A 24342-nucleotide genomic window follows, 5' to 3' on the forward strand; every position below is an offset into this window, starting at 1 on the left:
CTGTTTACGGTGAATTATTCCCTGAGTTTTGACTTTTAAGGTAAATATTTTACCGTAAAACTTTTAATTTATGGATGAAAAACCGGTAAAAATATGATTTTATGCATTTATTTTGAACATATCGATTAAAATTTTACTCATTTTTTATTCATTTTTATATAGATGAACAAATACGTTATGCCTGTAAGATCAAAATTAGTTACGTAATTCGCCTCATGACGTCAGCGTAAACTGTGCTGCATTTAAGTGTCCTGCAAAAAAAATCTGAAAATAATGTTTCACGCTGTTAGTAATTGTTTTACGTTACAACGGAAGCAGCAGCAGGTTTGCTCCTGAAAAAAAATATTATTTACATTTCCTACAAAATTATACACGAATACTACAATAATCAGGTAGGTTCCATATTTCTTATGGTAGACAAATCAATGTTCTTTCCGTGTGTAACATAAATGAGAATAAAAGCGCACAAATGCAAGGAATTAGTAGGAATCAGTCGGAATGATTAGGGAATGCATATGAATTTACAGAGTCTTTGACGTTTATGTAAAACCAAGCCAAAAATCAATTTATAAATGAGCAATTCATAGCTATTTCAAATTACACTTAAACGTAACGTTATGTTTATCGAATAGCACTGACACAAAATGGCCGACAACCGATAATGACCGTCCCAATTGGCTCACAGCGAGCATTTCGCATCTAGCTCTATACTTATGTGATGTATATACTAAAAAGTATCGCCTCACTGTTGAATTAGCGAATATTCTCGTTTTCAGGAAACAAAACTACATTTCCCACAGCGTTTTGCGCTCACGTGAAAGTGTTACACCAGAGGACGTCAACAAACTCTCCTTAAAAATGCTTGAAATCCGTAGCCAGCTTCCTCTAAAGTCCATTGCTTGACTCGCACTTTAAGGGAAAGGACCGGTTGAAACAGGTAGGAAGTTGCCGTTTTTGGAATAATATATTTGCACTTTTCGACAGCTTTGGAAATGTACTTTGCTAGCAAGCGAACAATTACAATTCACCTTGCAAATTTACATTAAATGACATTTAATTTGCCATAGATGACAACGGTTTTAAGGGTCGGACGAAAACACTGCACGTACAGCTTTTTTCATTATTTAATCGTTTGAATTCATTATTTACGTGCTTGTTTATTTTTTATTTTTTTACAGGTATGGCTCAATCTACTGAGAAGAAATTAACAGGCCTGGTTGCCGCCACATTCACTCCATTTACTGCTCAAGGGTATGACTTTTTTTGACTTAATATATTTCTATTTTTGTATGCAAGTGTGGTGTTTGCAAATGTTACTGCACATTTGATGTTGTTTCTGTTAATGTAGCATTTAAAGGTAATAATGTAGTTGTAGAAACAACCAATGGTTACTTCATTCTAGCTCACGTGACTCGTCAACAAATAATGATGTTATCTTATTTACCTAATCTCGATTTGGTTATTCCGTTACTTCTGTTACAACACCTGATCATATAAACCATGTGACTATTTTTGGTCATTTAAAAAAAATCTCTCATAGAGACAAAGTGCCATTGACGGCGCTAGATGTCCACTCCAAACGAAGTGGACGTCCAGCGATGTCAATGGCAGCTAATGAGTTCCCCATAATGGGTTAAACCAGGGGTGTCAAACTCATTTTGGTTCCCGGGCCACTTTCATGGCAATTAGTTATGATGTGCTTCGAACCACTTTATTTTTGGCCCAGTCAAAATGGATTGGACTTCTAGTGCTGTCAATAGCACTGAAATATGAGCATTCACAGCTAGTCCTTCCAGTTTAAGTGAATTGGACGTCTATTACTGTCAATGGAAGCCAAAGTGTTAATTTCTTGTCACTTCCTTGTCATATAAGGTACTTACGAGTCACTTCCTATAAATTTTGGGACATACAGGAGTAACGTCTTGTACAGTCCCTGACAAAAGTCTTGTCGCTTATCCATTTTTTAGAAACAATTGCTAATAACCTGACTTTTAATTATTCAATTGGTTTCAGAAATGGCTGATGTGAAAGCTAAGACCCTCCCAAATGATGTTGAATGTACAAAAATATATTTGTTTCACTGAAAAAGATTTTTCATTTAATCAAGACATCAAGGTCAAATTTTGGCAAGACAAAAGTTTTGTTGCCTACAGAAAGTAGTGTGAAAATTGAACAAAAATGTAATTCAAATACAAAAAAATGTGCCATAACATTAAGTAGTGGTTCTGTGAGATCCAAATTGAATATTTTGTATGACTTCCATGGGCTTCGGCAATGATTCATACAATTTATTGATGAAGTCATCAGGAACATCTAAGAAATCAGTCTTGCACGCCTCCCAGAGTTCATCAACATTCTTGGGTTTCGTCTTCCATGCTTCCTCTTTCATCCTACCCCAGACATGCTCAATGATGTTCATGTCTGGTGACTGGGCTGGCCAGTCCTGGAGAATCTTGTCTTCTCTGCCTTTAGGAACTTTGAGGTAGAGATTGAAGTAAGCGATGGAGCACCATCCTGCTGCAGAATTTGTCCCTTTTTATGGTTAGGAATGTAAGAGGCAGCTAAGATTTGTTGATATTTCAGACTATTTATGTTGCCTTCCACTTTGTAGATCTCTCACACACCCCTATACTGGATGTAACCCCAGACCATGATTTTGGCACCACCAAACTTCACTGTTTTCTGAGTGAATCTCTGATCCATGCGGGCTCCAGTAGGTCTCCTGCAATATTTACGGCGACTGTGGTGTAATTCAATGGAAGATTCATCTGAAAAATCCACCTTTTGCCACTTTTCCAGCGTCCATCCTTTTGACAGGCTGTGGGGCTTGGCAAATGCCACACGGTTTTTTAATTGTCTGCACCCTGAGAGATCTGTAGGGTAGAAGGCAACATAAATAGTCTGAAATATCTACAAATATTAGCTGCCTCTTACATTCCTAACCATAAAAAGGGACAAATTCTGCAGCAGCATACTTATTTTCCACACTAATTTGGAAATAAATTCTTTAATAATCAAACAATGTGATTTACTGTTTTTTTTTTTTTTTCCACATTTTGTCTCTCATGGTTGAGGTTTACCCATGTTGACAATTACAGGCCTCTCTAATGTTTTCAAGTAGGATAACTTGCACAATTGGTGGTTGACTAAATACTTATTTGCCCCACTGTATATCGTCCCTACCAATATTAAAACCAAACCTACACCCTTGCATGAGTTACACTACCCAAAGACTGCTACGATGCAAGCTGATGCACTCCACGTACAATATGATAATGTCACGCATTGTAAACTTATGACAGAAACTGTCGAATTTTTGTCTCGTTGTATTCTCGTCAGACAAATACTGGCATTCGTCTTATTGTATTCTAATCTCCCAAACCATGTTTTTAGCTCGTCATCGTCACATCATCATGAGAAAAAAAAATTTTTGTTGACGAAATATTTTCATTATCGTCATTGTTGAGGAAAACTTCACTGCTCCCTTGTTCACTTATCAGCCGCCACTGACTGTGCTAGACGTCCAATCCATTTTGACTGGGAGGGAGCGAATGAACGAATGCAGACACTCAATCTCAGAAATCACAAATTTCAGATTTTATGGCAAGGATGTCAAAATTAAAGCATGTGATTCTGTATGTAGAGTATGAAGAAGCTACAACATGCCTGTAAGGCAAAACAACCCCGTGAGCCGAATGGGATCGCCTGGTGGGCTGCTTCCCGCCTGCCGGCCATATGTTTGACATTGCCAGGTTAACTGATAGGGTCCAACTTCTCTTGAACAATAATAAAAAAAAAAAAAAGGTTATCAGCATAAAAAAAGCTGACAAAGCAGGTCAAGAAAGAGGATGTCAACTCTTGTATTTGCAAGCCAAGCAAGAAATAGTTTTTGTAAGAACAAAAAGTTCACTGAATAGCAGATTTAATAATCTTGATGCCTGAAGTTATATTTTATAAATATACATGAAGCTTTGGGGGAATACATAGGAGCCAAAAAATATTATGAAACAATAAATTTAGAATATACATTTTTTTAAAAACACAGCTAAAATTAAAAAATCGTATCATAAAACCTTATATGAAAAAAAAAAGAAATTGATTAAAGCTAATTTTTAAAATTAGTTTAAAAACTTTTTTTTTTTTAAATAAATTTTAAAAATGATTTTTAAAAAATCCTTTATATTTTTAAAAATATATATTTTCTTTAGTTTTTGAATGTTTTATGTTGAAGTATTTATTTTAAATTAATATTGGTCTCCATTTCTTCAACTTAATTATCATTTTTAGCTATATTCATTTATTTATTTTACATTTTGGTTTACATTTTTAAAATCTTATATCTGAGATTTAAAAGAAAAACAATTACGAATAAAAGTGAACATAAAAAAACTAAGAATAAATTTATTCCTCTAATTATTTCCAGAATTGTTTTTGAAAATCTCAAATAATTTTTGAAACAAATTCCTCCTTCATTTTTTTTATTTTCCTAAAATTATTTTTTAATTTTGGAATGTTTTCTGTTTTTTTTAATTATTCTTTCCAATATTTTAATGATTTTTTTTTTAGATTTTCTCATGTTTAACTATATTAATTTATTTATTGTATTTTTAAATGGTTTAAAATTGAAAAATCATGTAATGAAAATATCTGAGATAATTTTAAAAATGAGAAGTAAAAAAAAAAATTATTTACAGAATTGTTTTTGAAAACCTAAGATAATTTTTCAAACACATTCCTCATTTTTATTTATTTGTTTTTATATTTTCCCAAAATTATTTTCTTAAATTTTAAAATGTTTTATCTTAAAAAACAAAAAACAAAAAAAAAACACATATGTTGCCATTGACCGCCATAGACATTCGTTCATCCCTCCCACTTCAAACAGATTGGACGTCTACTAGTCGTAAACTCAACTCGATTCACAGCAGAAGGATTAAAACAGCTCGATTTTCTGTTTATTACTTGGACAGCAAAATGTTGTACAATGATTTCCTAACCCATGTATCGTTAATTGTGTTTTCCCATCACAGTGAAGTCAACCTAGCAGAGATCGGACCTTACATCGACTACTTGATCACGACGCAAGGCGTAAATAGCATTTTCGGTAAGTTTACGAGCAGCTTCTTACTTTCTGGTGCGTCTGTTCGGGGATTAATCACTCGTTATTTTTACCATTAGTCAACTCATAGGCTCATACACAAATCATGTTAATTTTGATTAAATACAAAGATATTTATCTACTCTGTTTGCGGACTACACAAATCATATTTACTTTGACAATTGGGAAAATATGGATAATTTTTACTCTATTATATAGAGCTGGGAATTTTTGGGCACCTAACGATTCGATTACGATTACGATTCAGAGGCTCCGATTCGATTGTAAAACGATTATTGATGCACCCCCCTCCTTTTTTTTTCTCTTTTTTTTTTTTTTTTTTTATGTTTTGTACATTAGTTCCAAAATTGTTCAAAAATACTCTCAGGCTAAACCACACTACTATTTCAGTATCAAGTTAACATATAGCAGTAAACAAATATACAAAAATAACATTAAATAAAAAACTCCAGTCCCCATTCTGTATCAGCAGTTTTAAACTACATTCAATTAATTTAATGTTGTGAATCAACCATTAAATTTGTTAAAATTGCTCCCGTTATTCCATAATTTCCCTTTTGTCTACTTTCGACATGTGAAAGTTTTAAAACTATTGTAAAGATAGATTCAATTCAATATTTTACCGATTTAGGAGTATTTTAGATAAAAAGTTAATTAGGTTTGCTTGGAAGGTTCGCTACAACAGCCTTGGAGGGAAGTGTACTGCTTTAAGATGGCGGCCGTTTATAACTCCCGCTTCTAGCTTTTTGTAGATGTGCTGCTAACACTACCAAATGAATAATGCATCTAGTCCTATATAAATGATATCCACCATAACATACGGATGTACTTTTCTAGCAGCTTTTCGGCAGCAGTCAGGTATGTTGTTGTGTTTTTTTATCTCGTTGCATGAGTTGAGCTAGACATTACCCGAGGGGCCGGGTAATGGGAAGCATGATGTTTAGCTACTCTCGCTCCGTTCCGTCCTGAAGACCTCTCGGCGCGCTGAGTGTTGTGTACTTCCGCTTTACTTCGCATATTTTAATAATCGGAATTTGGATGCTTGTGAATCGTTCTCGAATCTTCCACGGCCGAATCGCGAATAATCTAAGAATCAGAAATTTTGCACACCTCTACTATTATATATAAAAAATATTTGATTTTTTTTTTTAAAAATAAATACATAGAAAATGTTAACTGTTTTTTTTTTTTTAATTTAAAATACTAATAAGTTAATGAATGAAAAATTTAAAAAGTACGGTTTATCCTAAATTGTTTTTCATTTATGATTAAAATTTTTTTAATTCATAATAAATTAAATGAAATCAGGTTCTCCTATTTTTTTTTAAATTTAAAATAAAGTGCAATTTAAAATAATTAATAATAAATATACGTTTCCATTTTTTCATTTAAAATAAATTAAAATTGAAAATATTTCATAATAATTAAATTTATGAGGTTTCCTTTTTCAAAATTTAAGATAAAATTAATTAAGAATAAATTAACTTAATTAAATTTATAGTGTTTTCCTATTTTTTTCATTTAAAATAAGAAATAATTATTTAATGATAATAAATTAAATTAATTAAATATATGGGTTTTCCTTTCATTAAAATCAATAATATATTAAATTAATTTATAGTGTTTTCCTATTTTTGTAATTTAAAATAAAATAAAAAAAATACTTAGTTTTAAATTTGGAAAACAATATTTCCTGATTTCTTTTTTGTTCTATACTGTACATGAATAAAAAAAAAAACAACCATTAATAATGAAAAATAAAACCATATATATGAATAGATATATTAAAAATACATTTTGAAAAATTCAAATAAGAGAAGTTTTTTTTCCTTGTTTATTTATATTACTATTTTAAAAATCTATAACAAATAAAAATTGATTTGTTTTAATGAGTATAAAATCAAAATGGAAAATAAGGAAATTTATACTCTATTCTTTTTTTTTCATACAACACACTTGAAAAATGTTTTTAAAGTAATACGTTTATATTTTATTATTATACATTTTAAAAAAAAATACTATTTAAAAAGATTACAGGTAAATAAAAAGAAAAAAAATCCTGTTTTTCCATTTTGAGGTTTTTCTTTTTCATTGAAAATTTGTTTTTGTATACATTATAAAATACTAAACACATTAAAAATATATATGAATAGAAAAACCATAATTAAGAATATTTCACATTTTTTAATTTTAAAAATTTTAAATCTTTTTTTTTTAATCCAGAATATTTACTGTATTTCTTTGTAATGAAATGATTAAAAAAAAAAAAAATTTAATGGATTAGTCCATTTTTTTTTGTGGCAACCAAGCGTGCTTATTTTTGCCTAATTAAACTGTTATCACATTTCACTTAATTAGCATAACCTGTCTTGCTATTTACTCCTACTTGTCACACGTCCCAAAATTATTCAAAGATGCCCCATGTTGCGTCATGCAATTTTGTGAAACATTTCATGTCAATATCCATATTTTATAGTTCTTCTCCCGTGTTTATTTTTTTTGTATTTGTTGAGTCACTTTATACTTGTTAGGATGCGTTTCGAATGTAAAAAATGATACAAGACTGTACTTGCTTGCAGTGAACGGCACCACCGGTGAGGGCATGTCACTCAGTGTTGCTGAGAGGAAGTTACTGGCAGAGGAGTGGTGTCGGAAAGCAAAGGGAAAGTAAGTCCAGGTTACCGCATATGCTGCCATTGACAGAGGCGGATCCACCAGGGTTGGCAACTGCCCCCCCCAAAACGACAGGCTTGCCATCGCCGCTGACCCGCGTGAGCAAAAGTAGCGACTGTCCTACTTGGAGTGTAACAATTAATCAATGTGGATTATTATGTGGTTGAATCCATTTGTTCATCACAATTCAACGTATTTCGATCAAAATGCTAAATAATTATAATTTTGATATATGGCACTAATAATGTTTTCTCATGAAAATACCGTAATTGTCAGACTATAAGACGCCACCCACCAAATTTAGGCATTTGCTCATAGATAAGCCGCACTGGACTTTAACCCTTTGATGTTCACTCCAAGAAAAAAACAATGAAAAAATTATTTTTGGGTATTTTTTAAGTTGTTGTGGCACAAGTAACAGAAATAAATTGGAAAAATGTATATGGACTCCCCAGTTTTTTAAATATAGGTCTCTACCAAATGGTTGAGATGTTGCTCGATGGTAAAATTACCTAATACATAATTGTGAATGAGTATTGACAAATAAATGGATCATTTAACACCTAGAAATATGAAAAAAGGAACTATAAAATGTAGAAATACCAGGAAACAACTCATGTCAAATTTTATTTCAACAAAAGACCTTTGGTCCATTTTGGCATAAACACAACATGGAGTCTTAGGCATTTCTTAGCCATTTCCCACAGTCAAATCAACATTGAAAGACCCACGAGTGTACCCAAAGAACTTAATAATGTTCTTGCTTTGAAAAAAATCAAAAACTAAACATCTCTCAAACAAAATGCCTTAACACAATAATGACCCATGGAAACATTGGCCACTTTATTTTTGATGATATGCTACAAAACATTCTCTCTCACCCAACAAGTACAGAAAACATTGCACTTCCCGCATTTCCATCTTGACACACCTTTTGGGCAGAGGCTGCACCGCCCCCGATTGTCAGTGTGAAGTGGCCAATGTCCATAGTTGTCGTAGCGCACATCTGGTTGTGGGGTTGTTGGGGGCAAGCGCTTCTTCTCACAGGACATATTTGGTGGACTGGCAGACGGTGGTCGGCCTACTCTGGATGCTGGCTTGTTGACTTGTTTCAAAGTGTGGGACACAGCCAAGCGAAACATTTTCAGAGGAATTGGTTTTTCCTTCGGAAGGCCACAGTCTCTCTTGTAGACCAGCCAGGAATTGAAGATGCAGAGATCTAGGGCGTATCCAAACAGGGGGAAGTACCAACGGGTTGACTTGGCTGGGGTCTTGTATAGGTGAACTAGCATGTCGGAAGGATCAATGCCACGTAACAGCATGAATCTCCTCTTTGGCATGATGTCAGCAATCACGTCAAAACGTGATGCAGGGCACCGGTAGTCTGCTATGGTCGGAAATTGAAGAATACCCATGAAAAATAGCATACCCAGGAAATCTTCAATCTCACTAGGTTTGTGTTTGATGGGATCCCCCAACTTCTGGGCAGAGTACAGGTTGGTTTGAAAAGCAATATGTTGAATCATCCCATCAGTGAAGAGCATTTTGAAGTACTGGAAGAGTGTCTTGACAGGATCTGGGGATGCAAAACATGAATCAGGGACCTGGAATTCCTCAATATCTACATGCTTCTAGATCCTCCTGGCTTCTTTTTGTTTCTTTTCTGACGTTTTCTTCTTCTTTGACACCGGGGTTGAAAAGGGAGCCTCATCCACCTCTTCTTTGAATGTTTCTAGGGTATTTTTCCTCTTTGCAGATGTGCTTTTAGAGGGCAACTCTTCATCTGAAGATTGAGTGCAAAGATCCCCGATCAACTCTACTTATTTGAGCAGAAAATCAGGATCCCCTACTGTGTCATCATCACTCAGATCAGCCTCAGAGTCTTGAGGATCTTCTGGTATAAAGGCCAGAAAATTCCATGTTCTTGAAACATAAAAACATTTAGCATCCATCTTTTGAATCTAATCTAAAAAAATAAAATAAAAAAAATGGAAGGCTAAAAATTTAATCATGCACCATTTTATATAAATGTATTATCATTATATAAGTGACATATTGACAACAATGGATTAACAGAAGTATTTATATTTCAATAAAATTAGCATAAATTCACCGTAGTAACCATATGGTTGAGCTGTCACTCCATACCAATTTTTACCATCAAGTGACAACTCAACCGTTTGATCAAGCACATTCATGAAAAATTATTTGACCCTTATAATGTGGTTTTATCTTGTATTAAGTTACATGATTCTGTAAAGTAACATGTTAGAAGAGCAAATATGTTGAAAAAAAGAATCTACCTGTCATATTGTAGCCAAAAGTTGCCCACATGTCAGGAGTGATTTTTCTGTTGAAACCTTGCTAGCAGAAGGATGAGTGAAAACTCATACCAACGAAAAATACAGTGGCCTCTAGTGGATTTTTTATGCACAGCATATCTCAACCAAGTTGTAGAGAGGACACAATCAGGTTGAGTTCAGTTCAACACATTATACCATAAATATAGGGACACAAAATGTGATCTACCAAATTGTCGAGCTAAACATCAAAGGGTTAAAACGCAGCTGTCCTCACTTAATCATGGAATATTTACAGTCCCTGACAAAAGTCTTGTCGTTTATCCATTTTGTAGAAAGAATTGCGAATAGCCTGACTTTTGATTATTCAATTGGTTTCAGAAATGGCTCAGATGAAAGCTAAGACCCTCCCAAATGATGTTGAATGTACAAAAATATATTTGTTTCACTGAAAAAAGATTTATCATTTAAAGGGTATGAAAACGCAAAGGGGGTGTGAGACATCAATAGAACCGTTATGTGCCAAGATAACAAATATTGATAAAGTTAACAAAAAAATCAATCACATTAATGAGCAATTATGGAAAATAGATCGAAAATGACGAACATTTCCGAAAGTGTTCCGGAAACAGCCGAATGGGGCGGAGACGTCATAACAAGGAAACAAAAGGTCGAGGCAGGTGCCATCGTTGTTTATCGACGAGAGAGTTGCGTTCGTGTTTTATCAAAAAATCGCTAAAATGGTTCAAACCTGTCATGCTATGTGGTTTACAAATAGCCATTTGTCGCATTGTAGTACCCATGAGTTCCCGAACGCGAGAAAAAGAGCTGGACTACGCAGACAATGAGTAAAGTTCGTCAGTGCTAAGAGGGCTAATTTTGCAATTTTACAGGGAAACGGGAACCTGACGAGCCAGAAGATGTGCCTACAACCTCAAATAAAACAAAATTTATGCTACTTCCCAATCACTAAAGACCCACGAACTGCGAAGGAGTGAATTTGTGACCCGTATGTGAATAAATCCGGCGATTTAAACGTACATTTGAGACAACAACTCTACCGAAGTTCTGGATTAAAGTCATTTCGGAATATCCCGACATCGCTAGGAGTGCGCTGAAAACTGTGCTACAATTTCCAACATCGTGTATTTGTGATGCTAGCTTCGCTCACTCTCCCATCTCGGGACCATCTCGTCTCAACGAAACAAACTCAGCCCTCCCACTGATTCAGCGGGTGAGTTGTAATTTTTCCCTGCACTTAACACGACGGGGCTAAAAACAAATGCTATTTTATATTTGCTGTATTTTTCTGCCGCACATTGCCAGTTTTCTGATGAAGTTGGCATGCGCGTAACGTTAAAAAGGACCGCGAATGCAGCGATTCCTAAGTACACACTACAAACTTTCTTTAAAGAAAGGAATATTAACTTACGTTTGCCATGTTTGGCGCACACAACTGCACGTAGCCCTCTCACTTAACGACTTCGCCGTGTCGTTAAGCGTTAATTTACGCCATTTCCGAGTTGCACATGTATGTTTGTGATGTAAATAGTTTTTTAGCACCATTGGATAACATTGAGAGTCCAACTGAATATAAAAGAGGGACACCGGTCCATGAAAAAAAGACCCAAATCACACCGGTCCGTGGTGCAAAAAAGGTTGGGGACTCCTGCTCTAATCCCATTCATATTTGTGTCAGTTGGCAGAGCGAAACCGATGATAGCATATTAAATGATAATTATTCTATACTTTATTTTGCGGTCACGGTGTATCAGCTTCACAAAAAGAAATGCAAAACATACCATTTGGTGTTTCCCCACACGAACTGTTGTCGGGGTTTCATCAGTGTGATTGCTCCCCTCAATGATCCTTTCATTAGGCTGCATTGGCTTTCGTTTGGGCTCAAATTGATAACCCAAAACACCAAAGAAAGGTTCATAACTCTCCTCGTCACCATTAGAAGAATGTTCGTTACGTCAGATTCGTCGCTGCAAATAGAACCAAAATTGTCCGCCATCATCGCCGCCATTCAGTACTAAGCACTGAGCCGGCTGTTTCCCGAAAGTGACGTCGCGCACACAATATGCTAGATTTCCGGCATCTCTGGGGCGGGTCCTTTTAGCTTGACAATCGACCTAATTTCTATCATTTTCTTGGTGTTGCGATGTGTGTAATTACACGAAGTGGCATGATATGAATTCAAAAGGCATGCGTTGATGGATAAATGATAGAATTTTAGCATTTCCCCAGGTGTTGTCATACCCTTTAATGAAGAAATAAAGGTCAAATTTTGGCAAGACAAAAGTTTTGTCGCCTACAGAAAGTAGTGTGAAAATTGAACAAAAAATGTACTTCAAATACAAAAATATGTTACATAACATAAGCGAATTAAGTAGTGGTGCTGTGAGATCCAAATGTAATATTTTGTATGACTTCCGTGGGCTTCGGCAAGAATTCATACAATTTATTGATGAAGTCATCAGGAACATCAAAGAAAGCAGTCTTGCATGCCTTCAAGAGTTCATCAACATTCTTGGGTTTCGTCTTCCATGCTTCCTCTTTCATCCTACCCCAGACATGGTCAATGATGTTCATGTCTGGTGACTGATCTAGCCAGTCCTGGAGAATCTTGATCTTCTTTGCCTTTAGGAACTTCGAGGTAGAGATTGAAGTATGCGATGGAGCATCATCCTGCTGCAGAATTTGTCCCTTTATCTTCGTGGTCTAGACATTATACCCATTCACGACACTAGATGGCGCCAGATATCATTGAAGCGATGTTCAATTCATTTCAGTTTTATTTTTATAGCCCTATATCACAACAAAGTTGTCTCAAAGGGCTTTGCAGAGGCAATATGATACATAGTCAAAAACAGTAGATGAATTAAATAAAGTTCTAGTCCAAGTCCTGGGCATCCCTCATCCTTAGACCCTCCATGTCGGCAAGGAATAACTCCAAAAACTTTTGGGGGAAAAAATGAGAAACCTTGGGGAGAACCACAGTCAGGAGATATCCACTCCCTGGACGGATAGACAAGATGCATCAGGATTGCTAATGGGAATTAGCAGACGGAGTTACAGTTTCTAGAAATGCAATAGAGTGAGGAAACAAGAGGAGGTCCATCTAGCCAGATGAGATGGGGGGGGACAAGGACGTCCATCCAACCAGGGCTCCGGATAGTCAGGAGGCTGCGGCTGAAAGGGGACACCAGGTGACTAGTGATGAAGAGACTAGTCAACTAGATATTAAAATTAGAAAAAAGAAATAAAGCAAGACAAGTGGTAGGTAGAGTGAGAAAAAGGAGATAGGACTCAGTGGCTGTACTTCCCCCAGCATTATAGCTTCTAGTGCAGCTTAGACTGCCCTGAGTCTAGTCTGATTTCAACTAGCCTGACCATAAGCTTTGTCGAATAGGAACGTTTTTAGTCTAATCTTAAATGTACAGACTGTGTCGGCTTCTTTAATATTAGCTAGAAGCTTATTCCATAGGACATGAGCTCGGCAGCAAAAGGCTCTAGCGCCTACTGTACTTTTAGAAACCCTGGGAACTACCAGTAGACCTGCATTCTGAGAACGGAGTGTTCTGTTGGGGCGGTATGGAACCAGAGCATCGGTGAGATAAGATGGCCCCAAACCATTTATGGTCTTAAATGTAAGAAGGAGGATTTTAAATTTAATTCGGAAGCCAGTGAAGGGCCTGGAGCACAGGGGTGATGTGCTTTCTTCTATTAGTTCCTGTTAAAAGTCTTGCTGCTGCGTTCTGGACTAGCTCAAGACCTTTTAGAGAACTTTTAGGACAAGCTGCAAGTAGGGAGTTACAGTAATCCAATCTAGATGTAACGAACGCTTGAATTAAATTTTCTGCATCGTTTTTAGACAAAATATTTCTAATTTTGGCTATGTTGCGAAGGTGAAAGAAGGCTGTTCTGCAGGTTTGTTTAATATGAGCTTTAAATGACAAGTCTGGGTCAAATAGAACTCCTAGGTTTTTAACTGCGGTGCTGGAGGATACACTTACATTGTCCAGGGTGACTATCTTGGCAGTCAAAGAGTCTCTTACACTTTTTGGGCCTATTATAAGGACTTCTGTCTTTTTAGGGTTAAGTAGAAGATAATTAGTGTGTAATGTTCTGGCATGACAGATCTCAGCTTCTCTCCCCATTCACGACGCTAGATGGCGCCAGATATCAATGAAGCAATGTTCTGTCATGATAGATCTCAGCTACTCTAAAGTTTAATGAGTTTGCATTATTTTATTGCAAAGTTTTTCCTTATTCAGATTTGTTTCAAGACTACAGTTAGTTAGACTTCACTTTGATGGTTAATGCAGTTATTGCAATTTTGTTGTTTTATCACAATAGATTGGTTTATTTACATTTCAAAAACCAGAAGCCATTCATTTATGATTGTGATTGCACTTTAGTTTACATATTTAAATGTTCAGATATTAAGATTTGAATGAGGCAAAATAACATGCTTTTTCTCTCAAATATATTGTTATAATCATTTGTTTCGGATGTACTGTAATTATTTCCTGTATACAAATTAATTGGGTGTTGAAAAAGTCTTTTTTTCAAATTTGAGTCTTGAAAAAGAGGGGGTCGTCTTATAATCAGGGCCGTCTTATATTCGGGCCAATACGGTATTTTACCATTGTGAAATATTTGCCACCCTCAAAAGTTCCCGTCTGCCTCTCGCCAACCCATAAATATTGTTCTAGAACCGCCCCTGTCCATTGATGGCATTTACGAACGTTCAACACTCCCGGTACAAAAGAATTGGACGTGTATCGCCGTCAATGGCAGTGAATGAGTAAAATGTAAAACTACTGTTTTACTGTTTTCATACAGAATGGAGCAGGTGATTATTCATGTTGGCTGCACGAGTCTTAAAGAATCACAAGAACTGGTTGGTTCCTTTTTATTAACAAGTTTAAAGTGCCTATGACAGCAAAAAAAGCATGTTTATTTCATATTTTACGCGGTATTTTATGCTCCTGAATGAAACGGACCGCTCGGATATGTGTGGAAGCGATCGTTTTATTTGTTCAATATTTTGAATTCCGCGCCATGAAAATGAGTGACTTCCGGCTCCAGTCTCGGGTTGAGGATGAATGCGAATGTGACGTCACCCGGGTCAGCATCTCACAATACAGCACTGCTTTATAGCATGCGGATTCAGCTGATTTTGCTGATTAACTCATTTATTTTTCGCATCAAGCCAGCCAGATGTGCTGCAGGGTTTTGTTGCTGCACCAAGGAAAGGTGTGTGAGCCTTTGTGGGTTTCAAAAAGTTCCCCTTCACCCCGAGATTGGCCAAAAAAGTCAGACAAATGTTGGACCATTGGACATACGAGGAAGTGAGTAAATATATTGTTTTGTATTATGTCAAATACTGGGATCATGGCACACGTTTTAATACAGAGGTGACTTGCATTTTGTGCTCCTTGTCCACTGAGAATTCCACTCGGCCGACGACCGGTGACCTGTCGCACACCCCCCTCGGTCCTCTTCGCGTGCCCACCGGGATAGCGCTATACTTTGCTTATGCTCGTGCAGTTCTCCATATCGTCCAGACTTTTAGCCCACTCGGCCCTCTTCGTGTGCTGGCAATAGACCACTATCCTCAGGTTGGGCTCGGACAGCTACGCGCTCCTCCGACGTCGGCCGGTTTGTCCGGCGGTCATTCTCCAGCTGCTTCCCCGGTAAACGAGCTCTCCTGCGCGCAGCAGGGAAACGAAGAGCTGTAACTTGCTCGCCGCCGGGGGGGTTGCCGATTCGTGAACACATTCGACGACCCCGCCGCCATATGAAATGATCCAGGATAGTTTTGTGATTTTTCGCTTCGAAAGGCGAGAATCAGACTCGGAAACACCGCTTGGTTTGGGTTAGCATGTCGGCTAGCTGTCACGTCTTTTGGTTTGTTTACGCTCTCCGAAGCCGGGGCAGGGAAATGACAAAAGCTGGACTAACTCCTTGGCGTGAAATATCTTTCGGAGGTGCAAGAAGTTGACAGTTTTGACCATTTTGGAGTAATTTTGCAATGTCGTACTGAATAAATGCATTTTTAATATTTCATAGTCTATTTAGCACAAGACTGTTATTTGTCATGGCCATTCCACCAGCTGGGGATGATAGAGCGCTAAAATGACGGGAAGGGGCAAAACAGCAGATTAAAAGACTAATTTCTTGTTATATGCGCTTTGCCAAATTGTTGTAAATAGTCGAATCGTCTCAAAATATGATTCTAGTTCAAATAATAATGCTATTTAAGATTTTTTTTTTAATGCTGTCACAGGCGCTTTAACCCTTTATTGTGTTGGGAAAAAAACTTTAAGATGATTAGATATTATAATTTTGTTGTTGTTGTTTTTTTTAATTCTCAATTCATTTTTTTCCCCATAAATGAATACATTTGTGAATTAATAACATGTTAATACAGATTAAAATAGCAATAAAATGCAATTTGTGGAGAAATTGTGTAGGAATGCTTTGCTCTGCTGGTCTGTAAACTCCCACAGGTCACTTCCTGTTGATTTAGGTTCAATTTCAGGTTACTTCCTGTTGATTTTGGGTCTCTTTGTTGATTTTGGGTCAATATCGTGTCACTTCCTTTTTATTTTGGGTAACTTCCTGTTGATTTTTGGGCTTTCATTGGACTTTCTTTTGATTTTGGAGCATTTCTGGGTCACAATCTGTTAATTTTAGGTCACTGTTGATTTTTCGGCTTTAATTCAACTTCTTTTTTATTTTGGAGCATTCCTGGGTCACTTCCTGTTGATTTTAGGTCACATCGTTGATTTTTGGGTCAATACTGCGTCAGCTCCTGTTTATTTTGGGTGACTTCCTGTTGATTTTGGGGCATTGCTGGGTGAATTCCTGTTGGTTTAGGTTCAATTCCAGGTTACTTCGTGTTGATTTCGGGTCACTTCGTTGATTTTTGGTCAATGCAGTGTCACTTCTTTTTTATTTTGGAGCATTTCTGGGTCAGAACCTGTTAATATCAGGTCACTTTCTGTTTATTTAGGTTCCAGTTCAGGTTACTTCTAAGTTGATTTTTAAGTCACTTCGTTGATTTTTGGTCAACACAGGGTGACTTACTTTTGATTTTAGGTCACTTTGTTGATTTTGGGGCAATACAGCGTCACTTTCTGTTCATTTTTGGTCACTTCCTGTTGGTCTTTGGGCTTTAACTAGATTTTTTTTTTTTATTTTATTTTGGAGCATTCCTGGGTCGCAACTTGTTTATTTCAAGTCACTCCCTGTTGATTTATGTTCGATTCCATTTCACTGTCTGTTGATTTGAGCAAAAACTGCTTCATTTCCTGTTCACTTTGGGCCACTTCCTGTTGATTTTTGGGCATTTCTGGATCTATTAATTTTTACAATGAGAAATCAAATCTGGTTATGGCCTCCAATAGTACGCTAACGTTTTTTTGTTTTGTTTTTGTTAATAATTCCTTAGTATTTAAATGAGCACTCTATAACATTCATTGTTAAAATTTCATTTTTATTACTGGTTGTAATTGAACTTCTTAATGGTAACCGTGTTCATGTTCAGGCTCGCCATGCTGTGGAGATTGGAGCAGACGGGATAGCGGTCATTTCGCCGTCCTTCTTCAAACCTCGCTCGGCAGGTAAAATCGAGGGGAAGATTGTTCCTGTGTGGAACGAGAAATTCATGGAGGTGTTTGTTGGTTTGGGTTTCAGAGTCGCTGAGGGCGTACCTTCAGAATGTGGCTACCGCAGCCCCCACAGTGCCTTTCTATTACTACCACCTTCCAGGTCTTACTGGCGTTAATGGTTAGTGGTTGCTTTATTCAAGCTCTGTTTGGTAAGACTTATTTTTTTAAAAAAAAGATGTTCAGTACTCTTAGTACTCTGTACACTTCAACACTTTTTGAATTTCTTGAAATTATTTGAATCATATTTTTTATCATTTTTTTATACAATGATCGTATTGTTATTTTTTTCTAATTATTTGTATACATATAGTTTACATTGGTATTTTTTTATATTTTTGGTCTTTTTTTTTACTCAGTCCAGCCACCGGGTAAAAAAAAAAGGTTCTTCAATTTTGGGGTGAAAAGTACAAAGGTCACAGAGGTCAAAAGAGGAATTTCGCAATCGCTCAGGAATGGATAAATATATATATATATATGTGTGTATGAAATAATAATATATGAAACAAAAGATATGAATAATTTTGGGGTGATGAGGTCAAAGGTCAGAGGTCAGAAAAGGAATTATACGATAACTCAAGAATGTATGAAGGGATCATGATCAAATATGCTGGACATGTATAGAATATAAAAAGGAAGATGTGATTAAATTTTGGAGTGATGATGTCAAAAGGTCACGGCGGTCTGAGAAGGAATTTTGCGATAACTCAACAATGTATGAAGGGATTATGATCAAATAAGCAGGATATGTATGTAAAATTAAAAGGAACAGGTGATTACAATTGTTGAGTAATGAGGTCAAAGGTCACTGAGGTCAAAAGAGGAATTTCACGATAGCTCATGTACAAATAAAGGAATTATAAATGGAATAGGTGATTACATTTTGGGGTGCTGAGGTCAAAAGGTCACAGGGAATTTTGCGATAGCTCAATAACAGAGATTATCATGAAATTTAAAGCACTTTATTTTACTCCACCTTTAAAATCTGCAGGATATGTTTGTGGTATGAAACGAAAGTGGTGATTAAATTTTGGAGTGGTGAGGTCAAAGATCGCAGAGGTCAGAAAATGAAAATAACTTTCACGATAACTCCTTTCATACTTTCTTTCATACTGTCTTTTTCTCAGTGCCAGCAAGTGACTTGCTGGAAGGAATAGAGACGCTCATTCCCTCTTTCCGAGGGGTCAAATTCTCTGGCAGCGACCTGATGGATTTTGGCCAGTGTATCAACCATACCCAGCCTCACTGGTCCGTCCTGTATGGCGTGGACGAGGTCAGCCGCGCGACCGCGACCTACTTCCCCACTTCCGCTTAACACTTTCTTCACCTTCACTTTTACTGTCACGTAGCAACTGTTAGCGGCTCTTGCGTTGGGAGCCCACGGAGCGGTTGGCAGGTCAGTTTCGTATTTATTTAATAGAATTTATTAGATCTGTGATTTGCAATTTGGCATGAACATATGTTTTTCCCGTCTTTCCGCAAGCACGTACAACTATCTGGGAAGTCACATGAAGAAGCTGCTGTCAGAGTTCGAGAGCGGAAACCTGGAGCAAGCTAGGAGTCTTCAGGTACACCTTCATGTCATGTTTTTCTGCCGCTTAAAATCGCCCCTTTGAACCATTTTTCCTCAGTAAGTCTTTAACAGTGAGTTAATAGCATGTACAGTACGTATAAGTACTAGGGCTGCCACGATTAATAGAGAACTAATTGACTGTCAGATTATTTTACTATTTTGATAGTCGATTAATCACCTTGCTCAAATTCTTATAATAATTAATTAAAAAAAAATTTTTTTTTAATAAAAAACTAAAAACTGACTACTTTTTCTAATTGATTATCAAATTATTGGACAACTATTTTAGCAGTCGAATAATCGTTAAGAGATATTGTTGTCCTAAAAATGGACCAAAACCTCTTTTTTTCAAGCCTCAAATTTTTTATCGACTCTTGTTCCAATGCAAAGTTCCAGTTTATAGAGTAATATAACAGTAAAAATGTTGATTTATAAAAAAGTCGACTATCGAAATAATCGTTTGTGGCAGATCTTATGAACTCTTAACTACAAAACTACATTTTTTTTTCTGTTTTTGAGCAGTTCAAGATGCAAGAGCTCATCAGCCACGCCGTCAAAGTTGGTGAGTGAGTGTGTCAAATCAAAATTTGCAATTTGGAGCATTTTATTGACAAATTTAAATGAGTTTATCATTGGTAGAAGTTCAATGTATTTTTAATTTTTAATTACATTTTCGATCATTTAATGTCTCATTTTTTCATTTTTATTTTAGCTGTATTTTTCAATTTATTTTTTATAATTAGTATTTTTTTCATACTTATTTTGATGAAGAATATTTTTAATGTAATTTTCGATCATTTAATTTCCTATTTTTTTCATTTTAGCTTTATTTTTCCATTTAATTTTCGAGGTTTTTTTTTCCATTTTTTTAAAATTAAGAATGTTTTCATTTACATTTTCAATCTTTTTTTTTTTTTTTCATTTTTATTGTAGCTGTATTTTTCAAAATCATTTTCTGTAATTAGTAATTTTTTCATACTTTGTTTAAGAATGTATTTTAACTTCATTTTCGATCATTTAATTTCCTATTTTTTCATTTTAGCTGTATTTTTCAATTTCATTTTCAATAATTAGGTTTTTTTCAGGACTTTTTAAACTCAAAAATGTGTTTTTAACTCCCAATTTTAATCATTTAATTTTTTTTTCATAATTTCGTTTTTTATTAAAAATGTATTTTTGCTTAATTACATTTTTTTGTCTTTTTTTTTCATTTTTATTTTAGCTGTATTTTTCAATTTAATTTTCTATAATTAGTATTTTTTTTCACACTTGTTTTGATGACAAATGTATTTTTAATTTCATTTTCGATCATTTAATTTCCTAATTTTTTTCATTTTAGCTGTATTTTTCAATTAAATTTTTGATTGTTTTTTTTGTCATGATTTTTTTTAATTAAGAATGTATTTTTAATTACATTTTCAATAATTTCATTTCTTATTTTTTCTATTTTGATTGTCGCTGTATTTTTCAAAATCATATTTTATAATTAGTCATTTTTTCATACTTTTTTTGATTAAGAATGTATATTTCATTTTCGATCATTTAATTTCCTATTTTTTCATTTTAGCTGTATTTTTGTATTTTTCAATTTCATTTTCGATAATTATTTTTTTTCAGGATTTTTTAAAAAATCAAAATGTATTTTTGATTACAATTTAAATTTTAACTATTTTTCAATTTAATTTTCTAGTTTTTTTTTCATATATATTTTTTAAAATGTATTTCTACTTAATTAAATTTTCGATTATTTAATTTCTCATTTTTTCATTTTTATTTTAGCTGTTATTTTCAATTTAATTCTCCATAATCAGTTTTTTTGTACTTTTTTTTATTAACATGTGTATTTTTAATTTAATTTTTCATTATTTTAGCTGTATTTTTTAAATTTTCTATAATTGGTATTTTTTTTCATACTTACTTTGATGAAGGATTTTTTATTTCATTTTCGATCATTTAATTTCCTTTTTTTAATTTTAGGTGTATTTTTCAATTTCATTTTCGATGATTCTTTTTTTTCATTACTTTTTTTTGTATTAATTATTTTCAATCATTTAATTTTAGCTGTATTTTTCAATATTTTTTTCATAAGTACTTTTTTTTATCATATTGTTTTTTGATATGTTATCCATTTCATAGCAGCTTTTATTATTTTGTAGACCAGCAGTAAGATTTTACAGTCTATCTTTTGACTTAACTCCGATCCTGATCCTGCTATAAATCAAGTAGTGTCGCGTGCATCACCTTAAAATCTCTTGTCAGGATTCGACGTGGGCGTCAACAAGCAGCTGATGGCCGAAGTGTCCGGCCTGCAGTTGGGCCCGCCTCGCCTGCCCATCATGCCGTGTCCTAAAGTGCACGCCGTGTCCATCAAGCAGAAGTACCAGCACCTCTTCTCCGTACACTGATATCACCGCTCAGCCTTCTGGGAAAAATAATTGTTACACGCAACGCTTCTATGAAATAATCAAGGAATTCATTTTTTTCCTAAGCTTTCGTGTAGTCTAGTTTGCTAGCTTGCAAGCTAATTAGCTTGAGCTAATGAAAAAGCAAAAAAAAAAAAAAAAAACGTTTTTAATAATGGTTCAACTTAGAAAAAAAAAATAGGTAATGAAATATTTTTGGATTGTCAGTATCATGTATTGCATTTTTTGTTAATTAGCCCCTCTTGGTGAACAACTACAGTTTAACTTGCATTGTTTAGTTGTTGTTTTTTCAGTATATTGTAATAAAGGTTTGTGCAAAAATTATGTAAGGTCATAGGGCAAGTGACTATTTTTTGCAATTTAAAAAAAAAAGTCAAAGACCTGGAATCCTCATATTTGGACATAACGTGTAGCCTACATGACCCAAAATATGATGTCTACATATGTGGACAAGAAAGCCAGCCAATCTCATCGGACTATAGGACGTGGTTCCAGTAATCCATGTGCTTTGTTGAACTGTTTGCGGGCTTTCTTGTGTACCGTCTTCAGAATAGGCTTCCTCCTGAGGTGACAGCCATGCACACCAATTTGATGGTGAGTGCGGAATATGGTCTGAGCACTAACAGGTTGGCACCCCCACCTCTTCAGTCTCTGCAGCAATGCTGACAACACTCCTGTAACGAGTCACATAACATTTTGGAGGGAAAATGACAAGCAGTACTCAATTTGGACATTTAGGGATGTACGTTTTTACTAAGGGGTGTACTCACTTTTGGTGCTGGGGTTTAGATATTAATGGCTATATTCTGAGTTATTTTGAAGGGAAAATAAATGAACTCTATTATATAAACTGCACGCAGACTACTTTTCATTGTGTCAAAGTGTCATTTTGTCAGTGTTGTCCCATGAAAAGATAAATATCTGCAAAAATGCGAGGAGTGTACTCACTTTTGTGATCTACTGTATCCTGCTTTGATAATAAGTAGGGCTGTCAAAATTATCGCGTTAACGGGCGGTAATTAATTTTTAAAATTAATCACGTTAAAATATTTGACGCAATTAACGCACATGCCCCGCTCAAACAGATTAAAATGACAGCAGTGTAATGTCCGCTTGTTACTTGTTTTTTGGTGTTTGGCGCCTGGGTCCAAATGATTTTATGGTTTTCAGCACAATGAGTGAGCTTGGTGTAATTATTGACATAAACAATAGCGAGCTACTAGTTTATCTTTTGATTGAAAATTTTACAAATTTTAATAAAACGAAAACATTAAGAGGGGTTTTTATATAAAATTTCTATAACTTGTACTAACATTTATTTTTTAAGAACTACAAGTGTTTGTATCCATGGATTGCTTTAAGAGAATGTTAATAATGTTAATGCCATCTTGATTTATTGTTACAATAAACAAATACATTACTTATGTACCATATGTTGAGTGTATATATCCGTCTTGTGTCTTATCTTTCCATTCCAACAATAATTTACAGAAAAATATGGCATATTTTATAGATGGTTAGAATTGCGATTAATTACGATTAATTTTTAAGCTGTAATTAACTTGATTAAAAATTTAAATCGTTTGACAGCCCAAATAATGAGCGCTTTATTAGTTCGAGATCACAAAAGTCCTTTTATGACCTCAGTGACCTTTTAACCTGATGACCCCAAAATTTAGTCATCTCTGCCGTTTCATACCACAAACATCCTGCAAATTTTAAAGGTAGTGTAAAAGAAAGTGCTTTAAATTTCATAATCTGTTATTGAGCTATCGCAAAATTCCTTTTCTGACCTATGTGACCTTTGCTCTCATCACCCTAAAATTTAATCACCTTTCATTTCATATTGCAAACATCTCACAAGTTCAATAATTCCTTTATTTGTTCATGAGCTATCATGAAATTCCTTTTTGACCTGAGTGACCTTGAACCTCGTTACTCCCAAAATGTAATCACCTCTTCCTTTTTATGTTCCATACATATACTGCATATTTGATCTTAATCCCTTTATACGTTCTTGAGTTGTCACAAAATTCCTTTTTGGACCACTGTCACCTTTGACCTCAACACCACACTATTTAATCACCTCTTTTGTTTCATATAACAAACATACCCCACACATTTTAGGCCGCTTAATCCATTCTTGAGAGATTGCAAAATTCCTCTTATGACCTCTGTGAACTTTGACGTTTTGACCTCTAAATTTAAACCCCTTCTTATATTTCATATTGCAAACATCTCACAAGTTCGGTGTTCTCATGAACAAATAAAGGAATTATTGTAAAATTCCTTTTTGACCTGAGTGACCTTTAACCTCATTACTCCCAAAATGTAATCACCTTTTCCTTTTTATAATCCATGCATATCCTGCATATTTGATCATAGTCCCTTTTATACATTCTTGAGTTATCGCGAAATTCTTTTTCTGACCTCAGTGACCTTTGACCTCATCACCCCAAAATTTGAATTTGGAATATTTTCTTCCATTTTATATGACAAACATATCCTGCAAGTTTCTTGAATTAGCTTGGGAAGATAACAGACGTACGTACAAATACATAATTATAGAAAA

The 24342-nt window shown here is 35.0% G+C and overlaps 2 protein-coding genes across 4 annotated transcripts; one reads left to right on the forward strand and one right to left on the reverse strand.

Annotated features, from left to right (window-relative positions):
* Window positions 1-300: 300 nt before the first annotated feature.
* Window positions 301-23161, forward strand: npl (N-acetylneuraminate pyruvate lyase (dihydrodipicolinate synthase)). 2 transcript variants are annotated; one of them, XM_057840335.1, is made up of 13 exons: window positions 301-392; window positions 777-937; window positions 1179-1251; window positions 5031-5104; window positions 7699-7786; window positions 14944-15001; window positions 17654-17729; window positions 17803-17895; window positions 18902-19047; window positions 19124-19170; window positions 19258-19342; window positions 19870-19909; window positions 21607-23161. In XM_057840335.1, the coding sequence occupies exons 3-13, from the start codon at window positions 1181-1183 to the stop codon at window positions 21750-21752; spliced, it is 924 nt and encodes a 307-aa protein (XP_057696318.1). In that variant the 5' UTR covers window positions 301-392; window positions 777-937; window positions 1179-1180; the 3' UTR covers window positions 21753-23161. The 2 variants fall into 2 exon arrangements, with proteins under 2 accessions (XP_057696318.1, XP_057696317.1); XM_057840334.1 differs by lacking the exon at window positions 301-392 and having other exon boundaries at window positions 643-937.
* LOC130918549 (uncharacterized) lies at window positions 8033-20182 on the reverse strand. 2 transcript variants are annotated; one of them, XR_009063780.1, is made up of 2 exons: window positions 10096-20182; window positions 8033-9715 (listed from the first exon to the last, which is right to left on the reverse strand). XR_009063780.1 is itself a non-coding variant. In XM_057840337.1 (2 exons), exons 1-2 carry the CDS (start codon window positions 10124-10126, stop codon window positions 8653-8655), a joined length of 747 nt encoding a protein of 248 aa, XP_057696320.1. In that variant the 5' UTR covers window positions 10127-20182; the 3' UTR covers window positions 8033-8652. The 2 variants fall into 2 exon arrangements, 1 of the variants encoding a protein (XP_057696320.1); XM_057840337.1 differs by having other exon boundaries at window positions 8033-9368.
* Window positions 23162-24342: the final 1181 nt, after the last annotated feature.

The sequence above is a fragment of the Corythoichthys intestinalis genome, chromosome 7 (assembly GCF_030265065.1).
Source record: "Corythoichthys intestinalis isolate RoL2023-P3 chromosome 7, ASM3026506v1, whole genome shotgun sequence".
Taxonomy (NCBI): Eukaryota; Metazoa; Chordata; class Actinopteri; order Syngnathiformes; family Syngnathidae; genus Corythoichthys; species Corythoichthys intestinalis.